This window comes from Callorhinus ursinus, unplaced genomic scaffold (genome assembly GCF_003265705.2).
Source record: "Callorhinus ursinus isolate GAN/ISIS: 27379988/994484 unplaced genomic scaffold, GSC_fseal_2.0 scaffold10, whole genome shotgun sequence".
In the NCBI taxonomy this organism is placed as follows: domain Eukaryota; kingdom Metazoa; phylum Chordata; class Mammalia; order Carnivora; family Otariidae; genus Callorhinus; species Callorhinus ursinus.
In genome coordinates, this window is record NW_027397072.1 from 15,994,330 (window position 1) to 16,018,443 (window position 24,114).

General features: G+C 37.5%; 1 protein-coding gene across 2 annotated transcripts in view; it reads right to left on the bottom strand.

Moving 5' to 3' along the window:
* The window catches only part of WDR35 (WD repeat domain 35), a 63,225-nt gene that overhangs the window by 26,807 nt on the left and 12,304 nt on the right, over positions 1-24,114 (bottom strand). Inside the window, exons 9-15 of one of the 2 annotated variants that reach the window (XM_073897028.1) lie at positions 21,622-21,747; positions 18,223-18,408; positions 13,761-13,793; positions 13,354-13,414; positions 5,551-5,695; positions 2,386-2,455; positions 1,315-1,368 (exon numbers count right to left, since the gene is read on the bottom strand). In XM_073897028.1, the coding sequence (XP_073753129.1) occupies positions 1,315-1,368; positions 2,386-2,455; positions 5,551-5,695; positions 13,354-13,414; positions 13,761-13,793; positions 18,223-18,408; positions 21,622-21,747 (675 nt within the window). The remainder of the gene's footprint in view (positions 1-1,314; positions 1,369-2,385; positions 2,456-5,550; positions 5,696-13,353; positions 13,415-13,760; positions 13,794-18,222; positions 18,409-21,621; positions 21,748-24,114) is intronic. The other variant, XM_025867786.2, reaches the window with a different exon arrangement.

A 24,114-nucleotide genomic window follows, 5' to 3' on the forward strand; every position in this document is an offset into this window, starting at 1 on the left:
ACACACACACACACACACAATGGAATCTTATGCAGCCATCAAAAAAACAAAAACGAAATCTTGCCATTTACAATGACATGGATGCAACTAGAAGGTATTGTGCTAAGCGAAATAAGTCAATCAGAGAAAGACAATTATCATATGATCTCACTGATATGAGAAATTTGAGAAACAAGACAGAGGATCATAGGAGAAGGGAGGGGGAAAATGAAACAAGATGAAACCAGAGAGGGAGACAAACCATAAGAGACTCTTAATCTCAGGAAACAAACTGAGGGTTGCTGGAGTGGAGGGGGGTGGGAGGGATGGGGTGGCTGAGTGACGGACATTGGGGAGGGTATGTGCTATGGTGAGCACTGTGAATTGTGTAAGACTGATGAATCACAGACCTGTACCTCTGAAACAAATAGTACATTATATGTTAATAAAAAAATAAAAACACAAAACTTCTGGTTGTTATTAAATGGAGTATGTTTCTTCACGTAGACTCTGTCATTTAGGAATTATGTCAATTTTTGTGATTGATATGAGTTGCATGTTATTTTTTTCTGCAAATATCAGAAACACAACACAACAACAACAACAAAAAAAAACCCTGCCATACAGCAAAGAATCTAAAAAGAAAACAAGAGGCTCTATAAGACAAACTGCTATAAAAATCCTAATGAGGAAAAACAAATACGACATTCTTAAGATTTTGTCCCCTATAAAATTTCTAATGGCTAAAGAACATAACTAGAACTGTAAATACACACTATTAAGGCTCTGATTACATAACTGAAATTCAATGACTCCACCAGCATTACTATATTAAACATTTAGTTCTAAAATTAATATTTTCATATGTCAGAGCTCAAGAAAAGACACTGTAACATTGATTTTATTTGAAAATTTTGCCCTAGACTTCTTCACTTTACTGGTTAGCAAACACACCACCTCTTCATTTTGTCTTACGAAAGTAGCTGAGCCAAAACCCTTCTCCAACACAAAATAGCAGGCCACATAGAGGAGGAAGCTTTCAAAGACCTGCTACCACCACCCAATCCACCCTGCACGTGCGAACCCTTGTGTGGCTCCTTCAACCCAGTGTCAAACTCTCCCCAGCGGGCCACTATTCTACCCATTTTATAAACAGGTATTTTTGCAAATGCTTAACAATTTGTGAGGCAACCTTTAAAACTTTCTTATTTCTTATGTTGGACTTAGTAAGTTAGGTGCCCACAAGATGATATTCAAATCCAAAACATATTACTTGACTCTATTTTTATAATTTAAACAATTATTATTTATAAAATCAGTTTGTTTCGAACTTACCACAATCAGTGTCTTATCAGATGCAGTTATGGCACAAATCGGATCCCGGGTGCCCTAAAATAAATCATTATTCTTTAACAAATATTTATTGAATGACTAATCTGGTATAAGGTAGTATGCAATTCACCAAGAAGAATATTCCAATATATTTATTAACTTAACATTTACTTAATGAGCACCTACTATGTGCTAGACACTGAACAAAGCACTGGAGACATGCAGATAAAATCTTTCCCCACAGGGATTCCTCAAAAGCCTACTGAGGAAGACAGGGAGCCCAACACCTGAAGACAGTACAGTATGATACAAGTAGAGGTGCGCTCAGGAGTTGTGAGAGCAACAGGAAGGAACATCTCACCCATACAGAAGAAGGCAGGGAGGCAGAAACCTGAGCTCAGTCATAAAAGAAGAGACAGCGGAAGGACAGACAGCCCTTTGCCAGAATGAGCAAGGGGAAGTCGCTCGGCACTGCGACAGCCTGGATGGATCTCAACAGCTTATAAGCTTATTGCAAAAAAGCCAATTTCAAAAGGTTACACGTTACAGGATTCCTTTCTTTTAAAAAATTCACAGAGTGACAAAACTAGAGATGGAAACAGATTCGTGGTTGCCAGGTGGCAAGGATGGGGTGGAGAGCAAGTGCAAAAATGGAGAATTGGCATGAGGCACATCCCTTCCTGATGGTAAGATGACATAAAACTATGTGCATTCGTGTACATGGAAGAACTAGTGAAAACTGAGTAAGGAATCAGGTGGGAGTCCAGTTAACAGTGTCATTACCAATATCAATTTCCTGTTTTTGATATTATCCTACAGTTATAGATGTCACCGCTGAGGGAAGTGGAGTAAAGAGGTTCTATGTGCTATCTGTGCAACTTCCCGTGAGCCCGTAATTATTTCAAAAAAGAAAAAAAAAAAAGCAGGCCAAGAAAAAAGGTTTTCAGAATATACATTTTTTAAAGAATTACTAGAATAAGATGCTAAAAACAAATTCTCAGATCTCAAGATAAAGTTAGAGTATTTCAAAATTTACAGATATCAACATTTGCTGGCAATAATAAGATCACCTACTTGAATGGCTTTACTATAATCAAGCACCCCATCCACTGATCCAGAAGGAGTATCATCAACATGATAAATTCTGGGGGAAAAAAAGTGAGAATTTCAAAGATGGTCTAAGTACAGGTTATAACATTTCATAATCTCTAAAACAATTAAAAGTTTGGATGATGCCAATTAACACTATTATGTAACATAAATGTCCTGATTATTTTAAAGAGTTCTTGACACAGCTCGATCCCATAAAGGTAGAAACTACCTACCGGGTGTTTACTAGTAATGCAAGTGATATGTTCCTAACAGTTATGCCAAAAACGTATTTGAACATTGAATCACATATTTCCAATAAATTTCATTAAGCCCCAACAGATATTTTACCTTATTCTGCAAATGAACATCACTCAGAATAAACTTCAATACCCTGTTTCTGTTATTTCTCCATAATTTCCCTTCTATCAATGTGCTTAATAAAGGTAAAGCTTAAATGTATTTGGGAAGCTCTAATTAACGGAATTTTTGTTCTGAAATAAAGAATAATTCTTGGGACGCCTGGGTGGCTCATTCAGTTGAGAGTCTGCCTTCGGCTCGGGTCATGATCCCAGGGTCCTAGGCTCGAGTCCCGCATCAGGCTCCTTGCTCTGCGGGGAGCCTGCTTCTCCCTCTGCCTGTTTCTCCCCCTGCTTGGGCTCTCTCTGACAAATGAATAAATAAAAAAAATCTTAAAAAAAAAAAAATCATTCTTATGTTCCCTGTGTTGTGAAGATGCACTATTTTTGGATTTCCCCCATCTGATACCTTCAATATAATACTATTCATACCATAGCATCTCTACTACTTTACTTGTCTCTCCTACCAGTTGAGGAGTTTCCTGGAGGCAAAGACCGTGTCTCCAGTGCCTAGCACAGTGCCACACGCTGTCAGGTGCTCTATGTCTGCTGGAAAAATACTAAAATGAGTGAAGGTGAATAGGGAGGATACATCATAGAGTAGCTATGAGGCCCTCACAAACTACTTAATCTCTCTGAGCCCCAATTTCTCCATGTGGAGAATAAGGGCAACCTTTTTCAGGGTTTTTTAAGAGGCATAAATAAAATGATGTTTGTAAAGCACATATGCCTGATCATCAAGAAGTCATAGATAGAATACAGTCACAAGAAAATCAAGCCATTTTCTGTCTTTAAGAGATCATGAAATTTTATCATTGTTAAATTGAAATCATAATTGTACTTTCATCAATATAATGAGATCAAGTGTTAAACAGAAATGTATTAAATGCAGAAAGAAAATGTATTAAAAAAAGAAAATAATAAATTTAGAGGTACCAGGTTTCTGCATTTTAATACATTTCTATTAAGTATATCCAGCTACTATTATTATTCTACTTAATTATCACAAAATAAAAGTCAAAGGTCAGAATAGGCGGTCTCTCAAGATCATGTGACCATCTTCCCTCTCTTAAAACAAGGAGGGTGCTACAAGAAAGGCCAATCTGAGTAAGCATTTCAGAGACAGATCAACCTGGCTCTATGTCCCATTTCAACTTATCAGCTGGTGACCTTTGGCAAATAAATTAAGCTCCTGTGTCTTAGTTCCCTCTCTGAAACAGGATTAATAAGAGTACTGACTAGGCTTACTGTAGTATCTAGCACATTAGAAGTACTCAATCAATGACGGCTGTTCTCACCATCATCCACCATATTTTACAGATGAGGAAACTGAGGCCCAGAGAGAACCTGCCCAATCATTAAAACCAGTAAGTGTGTCCCAGAGAGAAACAGAGGGAGATGCTGCCATCTTAAGCCAGAATATCTTTAGCTGGCTCTCAGAGGACACTTACTCTACGGAGAGGCTAGACTTTTCAGTTCCAACTTTGTCCTAAGATCTCCCTGTAGACTGTGGTTCCCTTGCTTATTATTGCTACCACTGTCACATGCTGTCCTGAGAGAGGCCAAAGATTCTTCCTATTTAGACTTTCAGAACTACTGAGAAAACAAGATACAGTATTTTTCAACTGTTTGGGGGTTTTTGTTTTGTTTTGTTTTGTTTTGTGAGGGAGAAGTGGGGGAGAGGCAGAGGGAGGGAGGGAGAGAGAGAGAGAGAATTTAAGTAGGCTCCATGCCCAACACAGAGCCCGATGCAGGACTCAATCTCACAACCCTGAGATCATGACCTAAGCCATAATCAAGAGTCAGACGCATAACCAACTGAGCCACCCAGGTGCCCCTCAACTGGTTTGTTTTGTTTTGGTTTGGTTCGGGGTTTTTTTGTTTGTTTGTTTATTTGTTTGTTTCCATATGAATTCCACATATTTAAAATATTTTTACTGGGGATATTTCTCCTATCTTAGTACATGAGTGAGTCTTAAAGGGAAAGGAAGATTGCATTAAGATCTCAAGCATGTGTGAGGGAAGATGATCTGACATGACCCCTGTTGCCCACTCCCACCAACACAGACCTATGCCCTGATTAAGAATTATTAGCTTAGAACACTCAACAAAATGCCTTATTTAAAGGCTTAGGGTAACAACAAAAGGGCAAAAAGAGTATCCCCAACATAGACAATATAACTGACAAAACACAGTAAATGCATCTGCGCCTTGAAACTTACCTCAGGGAATCCCCCCATCCTAGCTCTTAGCTTCTCTATGTGGTAGAGCCCCCTCTATCATTTAACCCCAGATTCCCTCGAATCCACAGCAAGAGAAAGAAGCCAAGTGACCAGTTCGCCCCACCTGAAGACCTCCTCCCTATCTGTCTAAGAACCTGTCTAAGAATCTCTCCTATGGAGATTGATACTAGAATCACCCCCACCCTCTGGAAACACCTATACCACTAACCCATAAGAATGAAGCTTTGGTTAGGCATTGATTGAATAATCATACCTATGCTTTATCCTAATATGGTAAGTGTAGATGAGTGAGAATAGCTATTTCCTTATAAAAACACAGATTTCCACTCTTTATCTCCAAGGGCTTTCTTTAATTACACCATGCTACCTCTCATTTATTTTGATAAATTTAAACAAATAATTTGAAAGGTTTTGAAATTAATGGAAAAATATTATTTCTAGTAACCAAAACAATTTACAGTTCTCAAGCATGACAATTTATAATTAACTATGTCTGATTTAAATGCGATATGGTTGAGCTACTAAAAACCATGCATCAAAAGATATACCTTTCTCTCCCTTCTTTTCGAGACCGCGTGATCTGATTAATTTCCAATGCTGTGAGCTTCTTTGCCACACGATACTGCCAGGTATAAAATGCTTCTTTTGAAGCCGCTATCACATGTGTTTTGGTCATTGCAACGAATAACGGTACTATTAAAAAGAGCATTAAGACAATTAGGTTACAGTTACACAGAAACGCAAAATGTTTGTGCTGCAAAGGAATTTAGTGAGCACTGCATTCAACTCCTCATTTCAGACAATATACCTCATACACAGTCTCTAAAATCAAAAAAGAATCAAAAGCTTGTAGAACTATACAAAAATGTTACATCAAAATGGATCAAAGACCTAAATGTAAGAGTTAAAACTGTAGAAATCCTAGAAGAAAAAAAAAACTTACGAATAAATCTTTGTGACCGTGGATTAGGCAAGAGTTTCTTAGATATGACACGAAAAGCACAAGCAACAAAACAAAATGGAGATGATTAACTGGACTTCATCAAATTAAAAACATTTGTGCTTCAAAAGACTTTTTTTTTTTAAGATTTTACTTATTTATTTGAGAGAGAGGAAGACAGAGAGAGCATGAGTAGTGGGAAAGGAAGAAGCAGGCTCCCCGCAGAGCCAGAAGCCCAACATGGGGCTCGATCCCAAGACCCTGAGATCATGACCTGAGGCAGAAGGCAGACGCTTAACCAACTGAGCCACCCAGGTGCCCCAACATTTGTGCTTCAAAGGACACTATCAAAAAAGTGAAAGGACAGCCCACAGAAGAAAATATTCGTAAATCATATATGTGATAAGGAATTGTTTCCAGGATATGTAAAGAGCTCTTACAATTCAATAATAAAAAGATAAATAGCCCAATTAAAAAATGGGCAAAAGATCTGAACAGACATTTCTCCAATGAAGACACACAAACAGCCAGTAAACAAAGGGAAAGATGTTCAACACTATTAGCCATCAAGCAAATGCAAATCAAAACCACAATGAGATACTACTTCCCTCCCATTTTAATGGCTAAAATCAAAAGGCTAGACAATAATGAGTATTGCCAAGGATGTACAGAAATGGTGGGAAAATAAAGTGGTGTATCCACTTTGAAAATAGTTTGGCAGTTTCTCCAAATGTTAAATACAGAGTTACCACAGGCCCCAACAACTCCACTCCTAGGTATATACCCAAGAGAAATGAAAACACATGTCCACACAAAAACTCACACACAAATGTTCAGAACAGCATTGTTCATAATAGCCAAAAAGTAGAAATAGCCCAAATGTCCATTAACTGATGAATACATAAATCAACTCCCACTCCTTCCACCTGTCCCCACTATTATTACTGCTTGGTTTGGGCCTTTATCCTTCCCTCCAATCTCACGTCTTATATTTCTTCATTAATTTAGAAAAGAAAATTCTCCAAAGTTCCTTCCTAATTTCAGAAAATATTCTCCTAAACATATAACTTTTTTTCATCTTTTTCTTTTTTTTAAGATTTTATTTATTTAAGAAAGAGAGAGAGCACAAGCAGGGGGCGTAGCAGGCAGAGGGAGTGGGAGAAGCGGGCTCCCTGCTAAGCAGAGAGCCCTACCCAGGGCTTGATCCCAGGACCCTGGGATCATGACCTGAGCTGAAGGTGAATATTTAACCAACTGAGCCACCCAGGTGCCGCTTTTTGTTCTGTTTCTTAAAGAACATTTAATTAGCTCCTATTGTGTACCCTTTGATGACACAGTCTTATCAAATCTATCTTAAAAATTTTTAAATGGAGGAATAAAGAAGTAAAATAACTAGCCCATGGTCGCAAAACAAACTAAACACCATAAAAGTAAGTACACACATTCACCCACAATATGTAAAAACAACAAAAAATCCTTCATAAAAGATCATTTTAGTACCTGTTTTCTAAACTCATGAATAATTAGAATAATGTAAAACTTATGTTTTATTAAATATTAAGCAAAGTATTCATATGGCCAGAATAAAGGAATGGTGTTAATAGCAGCTACCATTTATGGAGTTCTTGCCACAGTCCAAGAAGATATTTAAGGCAGTAAGAGACTTAGAAAGTAGACAAAGAATTAGAAACCAGACTAATGGTAAAACCCAACTTTGGGTTTCAAATTCAAGAATTTTTATGTGCTAAGTAATTCAGTATAGTTGAATCATACTAAAAAAAAAAACTTTTTCATTACAATTGTCAAGATTTTTCTATTCAAAACACATACTATTGTTGAACTCTAGAGGGAGCCAGAAGCCTTTCCTGTAGGGAACAAGTGGTTGAAAGGCAGTCCTGGAGAAGGGTAGCAAAGCCCTGGGGAGTGCTGAGTGGGATGATGAATGAGCACACCGGGCCCAGGCTTTGCTCAGCTTTCTCTGACCCCGGCTCTTCACTAAATCCTAAGACCTTTGCTAAATGTTTAGTAAATTCTACCACAGACACATTATCTAATGCCAACTATTATGCCCTTAGTGTGATTTGAAGGAAGCTCACAAATTTTTAAACTATTTTCTAATAGTACAATTTTTCCTGAGCATATAAAAGCATTCCTCTATCCATTGTTTACCTACAACTAAATTATATTCATGTTCCTTTTTTTTTAAGATTTTTTATTTATCTGAGAGAGATAGTGACAGAGATAGCAAAAGATAGCACAAATGGGAAGGAGGGAGAAGCAGGCTCCCGCGGAGCAGGAAGCCTGAAGTGGGACTCGATCCCAGGACCCTGGGACCATGACATGAGCCCAAGGCAGACGTTTAACTGACTGAGCCACCCAGGCGCCCCTGTTCCTTTCTGATACATCCTAAATAATCACAATAACTAATCGTTAGCCTGATTAATTCAAAAGTAAAATCTTAGTGGTTCATGGAAAGAGTCAGACTTTGGGATTCAAGGGACAGGTACTTGCTTAACTCTGTGGCCTTAGAAAAATCACTTATTCTCTCTGAACCTCAGTTTACTCACTGCAACTGAAGATGATAATACCAACCTTATACAGCTGCTTAAAGATTAAAAGAGATAGTAAACATAAAGCATAGTACAGTGCCTGGAACAGAATAAAGGCTTAATAATCACTTCAAAGCCAACATTTATTGAATTTTAAATGTATATATATATACCAGGTACATATTGTAATATACTAATTATAATTACATAGTTATATACAATATATAATTGTATAATATATAATGAACATACTCCATAGTATCTATTCTCACTCACACAACTACTCCTTGAGGTAGGCATTATTATCCCCATGTAGCAGATGAAGACACAGAAAGATGGAGGAGTTAAATAACTTGCTGAACACACAGCTGGGAAGTGGGAGAAGGTGGGACACAAGCCCAGTTAAACTGGCTCCAGAAGCTATGTCCTTAACCACTATGGCATCATGCTTCTCATTAAGGGTTATTAAGTATTAGATGTGGTTACTGTTATTGTCTTTACTTTTATTACCTACATAGGTTTTTATAATAAAATCACACACAAACCCACCGGTCAATACAAAAAACAAATATAAATGTGTCTGAAACATACATTCTTTTGAATCAATAGAGTAGTAATTTCAGCAAATTCATATGGGTAGATAATCCTATCTACAAAAATTATGCTAGATCTTCATTAAAAGATCCAACCCATCCAGGTGGATTCATTCTTAGTTTCCTAGAACTAAAATAAACCTCCAGGAAAAAGTTAAGAATCCAAATTTTAACAGAACATTTTAGAAAAAGAACACAACCAGGGTAAAAGGACTCCACGTCCTTCTCAACTATTCATTATCTACAAAAAAATTTCAAATATCTTCTCTAGAATGATTATTGGAAAAAAAAATTTTAAGAAAAAAGACAGTCTCTTCAACAAATGGTGTTGGGAAAATTGGACAGCCACATGCAGAAGAATGAAACTGGACCACTCTTTTACACCATACACAAAAATAAACTCAAAATGGATGGAATCCATCAAAATCCTAGAGGAGAACACAGGCACCTCTTTGACATCAGCCACAGCAATTTCTTGCTGAACATGTCTCCAAAGGCAAGAGAAACAAAAGCAAAAATGAACTATTGGGACCTCATCAAAATAAAAAGCTTTTGCACAGCAAAGGAAACAGTCAACAAAACCAAAAGACAACCTCCAGTATGGGAGAAGATATTTACAAATGACATCTCAGTTAAAGGGCTAGTATCCAAGATCCATAAAGAACTTAACAAACTCAACACCCAAAAAAAACAAATAATCCACTCAAAAAATGGGGAGAAGACATGAACAGACATTTCTCCAAAGAAGACATACAGATGGCCAACAGACACATGAAAAAATGCTCAACATCGCTCATCATTAGGGAAATCCAAATCAAAACCATAATGAGATACCACCTCACGCAGGTCAGAATGGCTAAAATTAACAAGTCAGGAAACAACAGATATTGGCGGGGATGCGGAGAAAGGGGAACCCTCCTACACTGTTGGTGGGAATGCAAACTGGTGCAGCCACTCTGCACCACTATTTTTAACTCAAAAAGTTAAAAATAGAGCTACCATATGACCCAGCAATTGCATTACTAAGTATTTATCCAAAGGATGCAAACACAGTGATTTGAAGGGGCACCCCAGATGTCCATCGACAGATGAATGGATAAAGAAGATGGAACATTACTCAGCCATCAAAAAGAATGAAATCTTGCCATTTGCAATGACAATGGAAGGAACTAGAAGGTATTACACTAAGCAAAATAAGTCGGTCAGAGAAAAACAAATACCATATGATTTCACTCATATGTGGAATTTAAGAAACAAAACAAATGAACATAGGGAAAGGGAAGGAAAAATAAAATAAGATGAAAATTGAGAGGGAGGCAAAACATAAGAGACGCTGACCTCTAGGAAACAAACTGCAGACTGCTGGAGGGGAGGTGGGTGGGGGGAAGGGATAATTGGGTGATGGGCATTAAGGAGGGCACTTGATATAATGAGCACTGGGTATTATATGCAACTGATGAATCACTAAATTCTACCTCTGAAACTAAAAAAAAAAAATTATGCTTCCATTAACTGAACTTTGTAACACTAAGAAGTAGTAGTTACTAGGCAAGCAAGGATGTAAAATAACTTAAAACAATCTAGGAATTCACATATAAGTAAAACCTGCTTTTAATATTTTAATGCTGAGGCCTGAAATAAATGTCTACATCTATAATGTTCCCCTACTTTCCTATTCATTTCTCAGCCCCTTAAAGAGCTGGTAAACTGAAACTGCACTGACATGTTTTCATCAAATTGCCTTTTCCTAGATTATATGGAGGACGCAGTGCATGTGTCAGAGACCATCACTGGAAAGCCACCGACATGCTCTCACCAAAATGGCTAAAGTACAGGCACCTGGTACTTTCAGGCACTTTCCATGCCTTCAATCCTCTGCAAATGCCGTTTTCTCTCCTTAAAAAGTCACCTAAAGAAATACTTATCCTTCAAAATTCAGGTCAAATGAAACTGTCTCTAAGGAGGAAAGATGTCCCTGCTGTCCTTACTCACCAACATCCACTTATCCTCGCACACAGATGGGGAGCAGTAAGCCAGTGTTCAACTGAGTAACTATATTTCATTATTTGTTTAAATATCCTACAGGAAGTTTCAAAGTCAATTTCTTATAACTCCAGATACCCAGTACAGGACCTGAAACTCAGTGAAGGTTTGCTAAATAAATGAATTATCATTTTCTATTTTCATGATAGAAAATAAATATTTTCCATATGTTCAATAAACATTTGTTATGGGGCAGGCATAGAGTTAGGTAGAGGAGATACAGAAATGAATAAGACAAAGATCTTTAAGAAGCTCAAAATCTTGTGGGGAAGACTAACAAGAAAATCGATAATCATAGTGCAGAGTAAAAAGCAGTACTGTGAACAGAAGTGCACCAAAGGTATTTTAAGGACGCAAAGGAAGAGCACCAGAAACGGGCACCTAACTCCTTCATGTAAGGAACAAGAGTCCCACAGACTAAACTTCTATAATAATGTATAAAGTTCTTTTAAAAAGTTTCTATAGAGTTTGTCAGGAGGAAGAGTAGGTAGCACAACAAAAATTACACTCTCCAGAACAACATCAGTTACATACTTTTTTCATTTTAGCCTCTGGCCCTCACGAAAACTTGGCATACAAACTGAAAAAAGGAATTTTACAGGATATGTATGAAACAAAAATGTTGAGTCCTTGGCTGGGTTTACTGCAGACCAATGAAAGAACTGTTTGTTAAAATTTCAGCCAGCGAGACTGCCAAAAAAAAAAGTTTCGAGACTCAAAAATACAAATAATCATGCCCTCAAGTATTGGCCATTTTATGAAGGTGAAGGACTAACATCTGGCTTTATGGAAAAAAAAAAAAAAAAGACTACCTGTGATTAAAATTACTTTGAGGCTAACCCTATCATCATTATTCTATGTTAAAACTTTTGATATCAAAAAAAAGCATATAATCTAAAGACTGACAGAATTCACACCTTAAAAACTATTATGTTTCTAACAGAAGACATTCATGTAACAAGAATCTGTAATAATTTTAAGTGAAGCCTTTTAATAAGGAACACTAACATATACATGTGTGCACATATATAAACATATACCTAAGTGACAATGAACGTAAGACCTGAAGTTGAAAAGTTTCACTATATAAAAGTGAGTTACCAAGACCCTGAACAGAGAGCATAAAATCCTTGAAGCCAGTATTTCTCACATTTGCTTGTATCACCCAAAGAGTTTAGCAAAATATACTTAGAAGACAGACACTAACATCTGATTAAGATTGAACATGAAATCTAAAAAAAAAATGACGAGCTCTCAGATTCAGAAAATAATTCAATGGGTTTTCAATGTTTGAAATCTAGTAACTTTTCTAACACCACATCCAATAAACTACCACACTTAAAAAAATGTTACTTTTGGAAGTTGCAGTGAAATGGCAACAAAATATTTGGTAATGATTTTTAACAAAAAAACTTAGAGTAAGATGTGCAATTTTTTAATGGTGACTTTCAGAGCCGTTGGCTAGAAGGAATGGTAAATCTAAAGTAACAAATGTCTTCTGAAAACAAAAAGGAATTTTTGAAAGCTGTCCCTATTAATAGACTGATTTCATTAGAAAAATCTGGAAAGAGCAAATGCACTTTTACAAGCAGCTAAAGTGTTTTTATGGGAGAGAGGTATTTACAAGCAGTTTATTAATAATAAAAGTGGTTTAACAGCAAAATTCTTTCTACAATCCTCAGTTTGTTACATGCTAATCATTATGCTGCATACCAATTCCTATACAATTATATTTCCCATTGAAAGCAAATGATGGCATATAGCATTCATGAGACTACTGTGGCTTTTAGATACAGTAACCTATAATTTATTGTATTAAACAGGATACTTTTTTTTTATTTTTTTATTGTTATGTTAATCACCATACATTACATCATTAGTTTTTGATGTAGTGTTCCATGATTCATTGTTTGTGCATAACACCCAGTGTGCTCCATGCAGAACGTGCCCTCTTTAATACCCATCACCAGGCTAACCCATCCCCCCACTCTCCTCCCCTCTAGAACCCTCAGTTTGTAAACAGGATACTTCTGACAGTGAAGTGGAGCATTATTAGTAATTTTACCATGACAATAGGCATAAACTGGTGCTAGACTTGGCAAACCAGAAGAACGGTCATCCTTATCTTGGAGAAGACCATTTTAATTAATAATACCATTGTCAGGTTTTTAAATTAGTGTTACAAATAAAGATTGATTAAAAAAGGAATAGACAACATTTCCTTACCAATATCAATATACTTGGGATCCAAAGGTGTGCCAATAGAATTACAAAGAACAAGCACAAACTGTGAACAAAAAACAAAGAGTATCAGAGCTCCTGCTTCTTTAAAATAAAGGAAACAATGCTTAAGATATCATGCTTAGTATCACGACCGGGAAATAACTGATAAAATTGTTAAGTGCAAAGAATATAATCTACAGCATTAAACATAAAGAAACATGAATTAAAATTAAACCAAGGCTGATTTCTCAATATAATGGAACACTGTGGTTTTTAAAAGGCCACCTAAGAAACGCAAGTACACTGGCTACTTTTCATTATTTACACTTCTAAAACTCCTGATCAGCTGTAACCTCAAAACTCATTTTCATCCTATGATCAGCTATATAAAAACTAATTTAATTTGTTACCGTTGCACCAAATGTTCCCATCTCGTTCTCCTCCTTTGAAGCAATATAAAAAGGACATGAGAAATTCAGAAAAAATCAGTTAACTCAGAAAAAAATATAATCCAATCTAGTGAAAAATGACTTACAATGCCCACTGGTTAGTTAGCACAAACACAATTACCAATAATTAATATTAAGGAAAATAATCAAGTATAATGCACACTTTACACCATATCATTCTAAAGTGATAATTTAATTTTACTCTCAGTTACCTTTTCTATTATCTTGTGCTAAGAATACTATTTTACGTAGATGTTCTCCTGAAAAGATTAATGATTTCAAATAAACCAATTCTCTATGTACTATTTACATATAGTCTTTTTCTTTTTTCAGCTGCTCAAGTAAAACTTCTTTAATTTCATAAATAGAAACTAAAGGGATCTTTACGCACTGTCGGTGGGAATGCAAACTGGTGCAGCCACACTGCTGGAAAACAGTATGGAGGGTCCTCAAAAACTTAAAAATAGAGCCAGCCCATGATCCGGGAATCGCACTACTGAGTATTTACCCAAAAAATACAAAAACACAAATTCAAAGAGATAAATGCACCCTCATGTTTACTGCAGCATTATTTACAATAGCTAAACTACGGAAGCAGCCCAAGTCTCCATCAATAGATGAATGAATAAAGAAGATGTGGTGTATAGATACATGCAATGGAATATTATTCAGCCATAAAAAAGAATGAAATCCTGCCATTTGCAATAACATGGATGGAGCTACTGAGTATAATGCTAAGTGACATAAGTAAGAGAAAGACAAATACCATATGATCTCACTCATATGTGGAACTTAAGAAACAAAACAAATGAGCAAAGAAAAAAGAGAGAGAAAGAGAGACAAACCAAGAAACAGACTCTTAACTACACAGAACAAACTGATGGCTACCAGAGGGGTGGGGGGGGTGAAATAGGTAAAGGAGATTAAGAGTACACTTATCATAATGAGCACTGAGTCATGTACAGAATTGTTGAATTACTATACTGTACACCTGAAACTAATATTAACACTGTATGTTAATAATACTGGAATTAAAGTTAAAAATTTAGGGGCACCTGGGTGGCTCAGTCAGGTGAGCATCTGACTCTTGATTTCAGCTCAGGTCATGATCTCAGGGTCCTGAGGTCAAGCCCTGCATCCAGCTCCATGCTGAGAGCAGAGTCGGCTTGAGATTCTCTCCTTCTTCTCCCTCTGCCCTTCCCCCCCTTCCCTTGACCCTGTTCACATGCAGGCACACAGGTTTCTCTCTCTCTCTCTAAAAATAAATAAAACAGGGGCGCCTGGGTGGCTCAGTCAGTTAAGCAGCTGCCTTCAGCTCAGGTCATGATTCTAGGGTCCTGGGATCGAGCCCCACATCGGGATCCTTGCTCTGTGGGGAGCCGCCTTCTCCCTCTCCCTCGGCCTGCCTGCTGCTCCCCCCTGCTTGTGCTCTCTCTCTCTCTGTGTCAAATAAACAAAAGCTTTAAAAAAATAAAAAATGAATAAATAAAATTTTTTAAAAATAAATAAAATTAAAAATTTAAGGAAAAAATGTTTAAAAAAATTTTTAAGAAACTAAATGACAAATTGTACTGAAATATAATTTACTCTTCTACTACTTAAAATAAGCTGATTTACTGCCACAAAGTACTACAAATAATGTGTATTTTTTAACCCACATATAATCTACATGCTCAAGGTTAAAGAATGAAGTAGATCCATAAGACTTATTAAAAATAGAAGTTCCCCACTAACTTCCCATTTTCTGCTCCCTGAAGTAACAACTTTCAGCTCCTTTAACTCATCCTTTTGATATTTACCTCCACAAACCTAAGTAATGTGTTTATGATGCTACTTCTTGTTTTGTTCTGTTTAGATCTGGGACATTCTCTACTGACTTCCCACTATCACAGATAGGTATGTAACTCTCTTTCAGGTCCCTCCCAGCACCCAACGCAGGGCACACCCCTATGCCTCCAGCTTTCCACCTACCATTTTTTTAGATCAGAATTTTAGGGGTTAATATGGTCATTAAGCTCCAAATAAAAGGCTCTTTTTAATTAAAAAAATCCATTTAAAAAACATCATTTTGGGGCGCCTGGGTGGCTCAGTTGGTTGAGCGACTGCCTTCAGCTCAGGTCATGATCCTGGAGTCCCGGGATCGAGTCCCGCATCGGGTTCCCTGCTCTGCAGGGAGTCTGCTTCTCCCTCTGACCCTCTTCCCTCTCATGCTCTCTATCTCTCATTTTCTCTCTCTCAAATAAATAAATAAAATCTTTAAAAAACAAACAAACAAAAATCCTCTTTAAAAAAATAAAAAAATAAAAAAATAAAAAACATCATTTTGACGATGTAAGTGTTACTCATAGCTGAGTTTTAAGTATGTCAAGATTTATTCTCCTTTCAAGTGCATTTTGCTTTCCCTGTGGTTGGTAATTGTCTTTTTCTCTTTGCTAGTTTCTCTGTATTGATTACTAACTTAAGTACTTCCAAATTGTTTTTCCATTCATTTCTTTCTCCTACCAGGTACCATTAAGCCCTGTGTCTCTTCAGGATTCTGGGATGAAAACTGGTTTCTTCTTTGCTTTTTCCATTGATCACTTAGGATTCAGCTTTCTTAGGTCTGCTAAGGTAATTACCACTAATCCACCTACTCTATAACCTCCAAAACTGTTGCCATTTCCTCTCCCTTTCTGGTCCCTATGGACTTAGGACTTTTTAAAAAATACCTTTATTGTTGTTTTATGAGTTTCAGGAGAGAACAGGGCCAAAGGTGGCTGTTCAAATGGCCACCTTAATACACAATGGAATATTTTTTTTTAAAGATTTTTATTTATTTATTGAGAGAGAGAGAGAATGGTAGAGAGAGAGCACGAGAGAGAAGAAAGCCAGAGGGAGGGCGCCTGGGTGGCTCAGATGGTTAAGCGTCTGCCTTCGGCTCAGGTCATGATCCCAGGGTCCTGGGATCGAGTCCCGCATCGGGCTCCCTGCTTCTTGGGAGCCTGCTTCTCCCTCTGCTTCTCTCTCTCTCTCTCCCTCTCTCTCTCTCTCCTCTGTCTCTCATGAATAAATAAAATCTTTAAAAAAAAAAAAAAAAAAAGAAAGCCAGAGGGAGAGACAGACTCCCTGCTGAGCAGGGAGCCCGATGCGGGACTCGATCCTGGGACTCCAGGATCATGACCTGAGCCAAAGGCAGTCGCTTAACCAACTGAGCCACCCAGGCACCCAATACACAATGGAATATTATGCAGCCATCAAAAGGAATGAGATCTTGCCATTTGCAACGACATGGATGGAACTGGAGGGTGTTATGCTGAGTGAAATAAGTCAATCAGAAAAAGACATGTATCATATGACCTCACTGATATGAGGAATTCTTAATCTCAGGAAACAAACTGAGGGTTGCTGGAGTGGTGGGGGGTGGGAGGGATGGGGTGGCTGGGTGATAGACATCGGGGAGGGTATGTGCTATGGTGAGCGCTGTGAACTGTGCAAGACTGTTGAGTCACAGATCTGTACTTCTGCAACAAATAATGCAACATATGTTAAGAAAAAAGAAAAAGAAGAAGATAGCAGGAGGGGAAGAATGAGGGGGAGTAAGTCAGAGGGGGAGACGAACCATGAGAGACATGGACTCTGAAAAACAAACTGAGGGTTCTAGAGGGGAGGTGGGTGGGGGGATGGGTTAGCCTAGTGATGGGTATTCAAGGGGGCACGTTCTGCATGGAGCACTGGGTGTTATGCACAAACAATGAATCATGGAACACTACATCAAAAACTAATGATGTAATATATGGTGATTAACATAACAATAAAAAATAAAAATATATATATTTAGCAAAAAAAAAAAAATGGCCACCTTAAACTAAAAACTCTATACTTTTTAATGGGATAAAAAAACGTATAACTCAGCCAAAGACAATGGTAATCCTTTTTAAAAAAATTTATAAGCTTCTGCAAATATTTAAATTGTTAGCATACTTTTTAAAAAGGAATCATTTACATTATTTATTTTATCCTATGAGACATTGATTTTTAAAGCAATGTAATTCCAAATAAAAGTATATTTCTCAATGTCAAAGCTACCCAAAGTGTTATAATGGTCATCATTACATAATTTCTTGAGCGTTTATACTAGACATCTGGATATTCATTTTTCCTTGTGGAATTTTAACTTGGAAAAGGATTATGGCATTTTAAATATATTTCAGACACAAAAAGCTTCTGTACTGAACTGGTCAATATGAAATGCTAATGGATTAGCTGATTGGAGAAAAAAAATAGGGGACAGAGAACCAATGGAGTCACATAATTTTCCAAAACAGAGGTCTAGACAGACATGGCCAGTAGACCCAATACTTCGCTGTACCTACCAGTACAGAGGCTATGCTTAAGAAGGTAGAGGTTAACTGATCTTAGCTTTAACATATAAAGGAACACCCACCTGAGGATGATTTTCATCAGCTTTTGTAGCCAAAATGCAGAAATCTCCACAGGTAGTAATAGAAATGAGACTCTTCACATATTTAACGTATTTCTCATTGTTTTTCGTATCCCAAAAGATAACACAATACTCTGGACGATCAGGTCTGGTATAAGCATAAACGACAGTATTTGAGCAGTAACCCCACTAGGAAGAAAGGAAGGAGCAAAGAACAGGAGGGAAGAAGAGAGGGAGAGAAAGAGAAAAAGAACATTTAACATTGGGAAATAAAGAAAAATCTTATTATATACTGCAGATATGTGGTTTTTTTGGTGCTGACCAAATATCTTCTTCAGGAATAGAAGACAGAAGGACTGAACATTCAGCTTAATATCTTTTCTCACTAAAATAACAACAAAATCTAAAAGTAATACAGTTATCAAACAAAGAATGTACTACAAAAATAAATTTAACTCCTTATTTTCATTGTTAAGATTTAAGCTTCAGTGGTGAAAATTTCAGATTTTTCAATAGTCATCACCAGCTGCATGGGGGGACAATAGGAAGAGTGATCCCCGTCAAAAGTTTATATCAAAAACTAATGATGTAATGTACGGTGATTAACATAATAATAAAAAATAAATAAATAAATAAATAAATAAATAAATAAAAGTTTATATTCTGGGTCCCCAAGCCAAAATTCAAAAACAGATGCTTTGCCTTTTTTCCCCATCCACATTTTCTACATTTGTTTTTACCAAAGTAACATGTGCACATAGTTTAGAGTAAAATAATTCTATGTGGCTTCTTTAAAACAAAAATAAAATGCAGATCCCACTGACTAATTTCCTCCCAGGGGCAGCCATTTACATACAACTCTGAGCTTTGACTGTTTTGTTATTTACCTCCGTATCACTTACGTATCAGATAGTGGAACTTAAAGAACTTAATGGAACCTCTTTCTCTTGAGCTAACTCCCCCAATATATTCATGTGTAATTTTTAATAAATCAGTATTCGGAGTTGATATTATTATGACTGTTTACTACCCAAAACTAAGGCATATTTACTTTTTATACTATGATTACTTTTTAAAATAATTTTAGATTTATAGGGGCGCCTGGGTGGCTCAGTCATTAAGCGTCTGCCTTCGGCTCAGGTCATGATCCCGGGGTCCTGGGATGGAGGCCCGCATCGGGCTCTCTGCTCAGTGGGAAGCCTGCTTCTCCCTCTCCCGCTCCCCCTGCTTGTGTTCCTGCTCTCGCTATCTCTCTCTGTCAAATAAATAAATAAAACCTTAAAATAAAATAAAATAATTTTAGATTTATACAAAAGTTACAAGGATAGGGCGCCTGCGTGGCTCAGTCGGTTAAGTATCCATCCCTCGATTTCAGCTCAGGTCATGATCTCAGGGTTGTGAGATCGAGACCTGTGTCGGGCTCTGCACTGAGTGTGGAGTCTGCTTCAGATTGTCTCTCTCCCTCTCCCTAGCTGCCCTCTCCCGCCACTCACACATGCTCTATAAAAAAAACTCTTTTTAAAGTTACAAGGATAATACAGAGTTCCCTATACTCCTCTCCCTATTGTTAACATCTTACACTACTGTGGTACATTTGTCACCACTAAGAAACCAGCACTGATCCAGTCCTACTAACTAAATTTCACAGTTTATTTGGATTTCATTAGTTTTTCTTTAATGTCCTTTTTCTGTCCCAGAATCCTATTTGGCATGCATTATACTTAGTAGTCATATCTCCTTAGAATCCCCTGGGCTGTGATGATTTCTCAGTCTCGCCTTGTTTTTAATGACCTAGACAGCTTTAATGAGTACTGGCCAGGTATTTTGCAGAATATCCTTCAATTTGGGTTTATCTGATGTTTTTCTCCCACTCAGATTGGGATTCTCGGTTTTTAGTGAGACCATGACAGAAATGAAGAGCTCTCCTCATGTGCCACATCAGGGGGTACATGGTACCTGTGTGACGCTGCTGACACTAGCCTTGACCGCCTAGACAAGGTGGTGTCTGCTAGGTCTCTCCACGGTAAGGGGACTTTCTTTTTTCCCCTTTCCATACCCTGCTCTTCAGAAGTGAGTCACTGAATGCAACTCACGTTCAAGTTAGGGAAGCCGGGGACCAGAGGGGGTCATATCTAAGTAATTCGAATACTTCTGTAAGGAAGATTTGTTTCTTCTCCTCCATTTATTTATTTAAATAATTTATTTTAGGTCAGCTTTTGCTTGTGGACATTTATTTTATATTGGTTACAATGCAAAGTTACATCATTTATTTTGTTGCTCAAATTGTTCCAGTTTTGGCCATTGGGAGCTCTTCCAGGCTGGCTCCTTTGTCTCTTTGGTATGTCCTATCCTTTTGTATTTTGAGCACTTCCTTACTTTCTGGCACTGTCAGAGACTCCTGTATTTTTCCCACTTAGTCCTAGAATCAGACAGTTCTCCAAGGTGCTTTGCCTTTTAAAAATGAAATAAGTTTTTCATAGCAAATATTCTTAGTAGTTTACCAGATTGAGTAATCTCATACTTCCGAACTTGTTTGGGGTCAAATGTTAAATTTAAGATAAAATATTGATTAGTATTGGGGCACCTGGGTGGCTCAGTCGGTTAAGCATCAGCCTCAGGTCATGATCCCAGAGTCCCGGGATCGAGCCTCGCATCAGGCTCCCTGCTCAGCGGGGAGCCTGCTTCTCCCTCTCCCACTCCCGTTTGTGCTCTCTCTAAGAAATAAATAAATAAAATCTTCTAAAAATATATTGATTAGTATTATCCTGCTTATTCTCATTTTCCCCTTCTGATCCATTCTCTCTCTGACTTTTTGTACCCTGCTCTTCCCTGGAGACTGACTTCTATGAACTCCAACACATAGGCCTTCTGGTTTCCAGTTGGGTCTGGCCAATAGAAGGCACCAACGGGTAGAGAGATGGGCTGACGTATTTCTTCCCCCAAACTGTTTCTACACAGCCAGCCGGCAGAGGCTGTGCTCCCACAGGATAATCCCTCTTGCATAGCCACAGCTCTAGTGGGTTCCAGGAACAATACTTTCCTACCTTGCCCACTATTGCTAATCCTGGATGCCTGCGTTGTCATCCCTTACAGGACCCATTAGCCATGCCCGTACCTCTGTAATAAACCCTCCATCAGTCTCTCTTCAGTTATTCTTTTGAGTGTGTCGTCTGTTTCCTGCTGAGACCCTGACTGTTAGGGGTATTTTATTAGTTATGTATAGTATTCTAGAAAAGTTTTCAGGTTCTAAAGTCTTCACACTAAAAACATCTCCTTTCATCTGGTTTCTAAAATAAAGTGGCTGCAAACACATGCAAGAAACGTACATTATATTTTGAGCTGTAACAAAATTGTTCAGTAAAAACAGCTTTTTTTTTTTTAACAACTGCTCACAATACTCACCTTATAATCAGGTCGAATGTTTGCAAAATATATAAAAGAATCAACAGCTAGTGCAATTTTCAGTCCTCCTCCTTCCCAAGATAGTGCAGACATCTGCTTTCCAGGAACCTTCAAAGTACCCAAATGCTGAAAAAATAATTATATTTAACCTAAAATATCACAATTAAATAAAATATAAATTACCACCAATCACATCATAGGGATCAAAGGTGTTATAAAAATTATTTTGTGAAAGGTTACTACTCACTTCAAAATCATTTTCCTTGAATTTTTATAATGAAAAACATACTTATGATAGGAGAAATTTACAAACAAAAGCGAAAGAATTCAGTATCAAATTTCATCAAATCCAAGATGCCAGAGATCTAAATATGCATATTTATGTATAACTCAGGAAAGAATAAAACATACTGCTAATTAAAATAGGATAACTTTGACTATAAGATGCATTCCAATTTTGGAGTTGTAAAAAATTCTGCTTCTTGGGGGCACCTGGCTGGCTCAGGGGGTGGTTGTGGGTTCGAGCCCCATGTCAGGTGTAGACATTACTTAAAAATAAAATCTTAAAAAAAAAATTGTGCCTCTTGGGATGAACGCATTATTGCGGTAGTAAATGCAATCTTTACGTCTGGTCTCTCTCTCATTCTCCACAGCCAACCAGTCACCAAGTCCCATTGCTCCCGCTCTCATCTATCCTGCACTGCCCCTCCCTCCTTTCCTGAATGAACTACGGTAATGGTCTAACTGCAGGCTTTACCGTTTATCTCTTTTCTCCTTCCCAGCCTCTACCCCCCAAATTCAATATTCGTTCTACTGTCAAAATTACCTTTCTGGAACACAAACCCAGTCATTATCTTATCCTGCTTTAAAAAAATGTTTAATGATTTTTTTTAAAAATCAATAGCTTCCCACCATCACATTCTTTAGCAGAGTATACAATGCCTCTTCCCATTTGGCTCAAAACTATACTCTTTGGCTCAGTACCTCACTATTTAGCCACAATTCCTGTGTTCTCCCTCATGAGACGGCTACTGTGCCTCCAAACCTTTGCCCTGGATAATAGACTTTCTGCCTGAAATCTTCCTTTCCTCTCCCCTTGCCTCCCCAGCCTTACTCTCCCTTGTCCTCCTGGAGCATGGTCTCCATCCTCCAAGATGCAACTTTAATATTGTTTCCTGCCTTTTCCTTCCTTCTACAGGTCCAGAGAATTCAGAAGGTGAGCTACCAGAGAGCACTAACTTCATCATATTCACATTTATGCCCTATCCCTTAATGGATTGCTTAATAAACAGGTACTCAATAAATATCTATTAAGTAAATAAATGTATCATGCATTCAAATTAATGTCTTCATATATGAAGACAATGCTAGATATTTTTAATTACAACGATATCAAACCAACTTACAGTTTTAACTGTAACACAGCCCATTTTATGGCTAAATTAACAAGTGAATAATACAAAGACATTTTAATGTGGCCATAAAAAGAAAATACTGTAAATCTATGTTTTGACAGACCCAAGAATTTTAATAAATCGTACTGCTATCCCTTGTTCTTAAGCAGATATGCTCGAAAGTCAGTTTTAATGTATTAAACTCCATTTTGCCAGAGAAACCGATGGGGGTAAAAATGTTTTAACCTAGGAGGGTCCACTCTGTCTGTCCTGCTGCCTGCATGAAACCAGAGGGAGCAGGCAGGCTCTCACAGCATCACTCCTAGGAGTGACAAGCCTCACTGGGAAGAGAATAAGGCCATCTCCCAACTCTGCAGGCCAGCCAGGTGATGGCAGCAACACTGAGAGAAAACCAACTTGTAGTAAGCACTCACCTAGCCCTGGAGTAGGCATTTTCTCATTGTTACCTCCTGTAATTTTTATAACAGTGCCATGAGGTATTACCTTTATTTCAGAACATAAGTAAACTGAGTCTCAGAGGTGAAAGAAGTTCTCCAAGTGAGACAACACTGTGGAAATGGAATTCACAGCCAAAGCCAGGCCAACCTGACGACAAATCACATGTTCTATCATCTCCTTCCCTGGCTAAGACCACAGTATAATAACCAGAAGACTCAGACCTTCAGAATCAAAAGCAAATTCTTCCCTGAGGTTTCCTTACGGTTAAATCTTTAGATAACCTCCTTCCAAGTTACCTTCCCTATCTTAATAACATAGATCCAAAGTAAGTCCTCTATATATTCACTCATTCAAAAAAATACCAAGTGACTAATATACCCTGAGGAACTATGCTAGATACTTTTAATTACAACCATGCCAAACCAACCTACAGTTGTCAATTTAACACATAACACACTGTTTTGCAAGATAAATAGGCCTTAGAATCCATGTTTTTCCACTTAGAAAAGGTTGAACTACCAAAAATAAGCAGATAAAATAATGATAAATAAGCCAATGGTTGACAAAAATAACCAACAAAGAACATGAATTAAGAACGAATTCAGATTTTTTAAAGATATTTTTTAATTAATTTATCTAT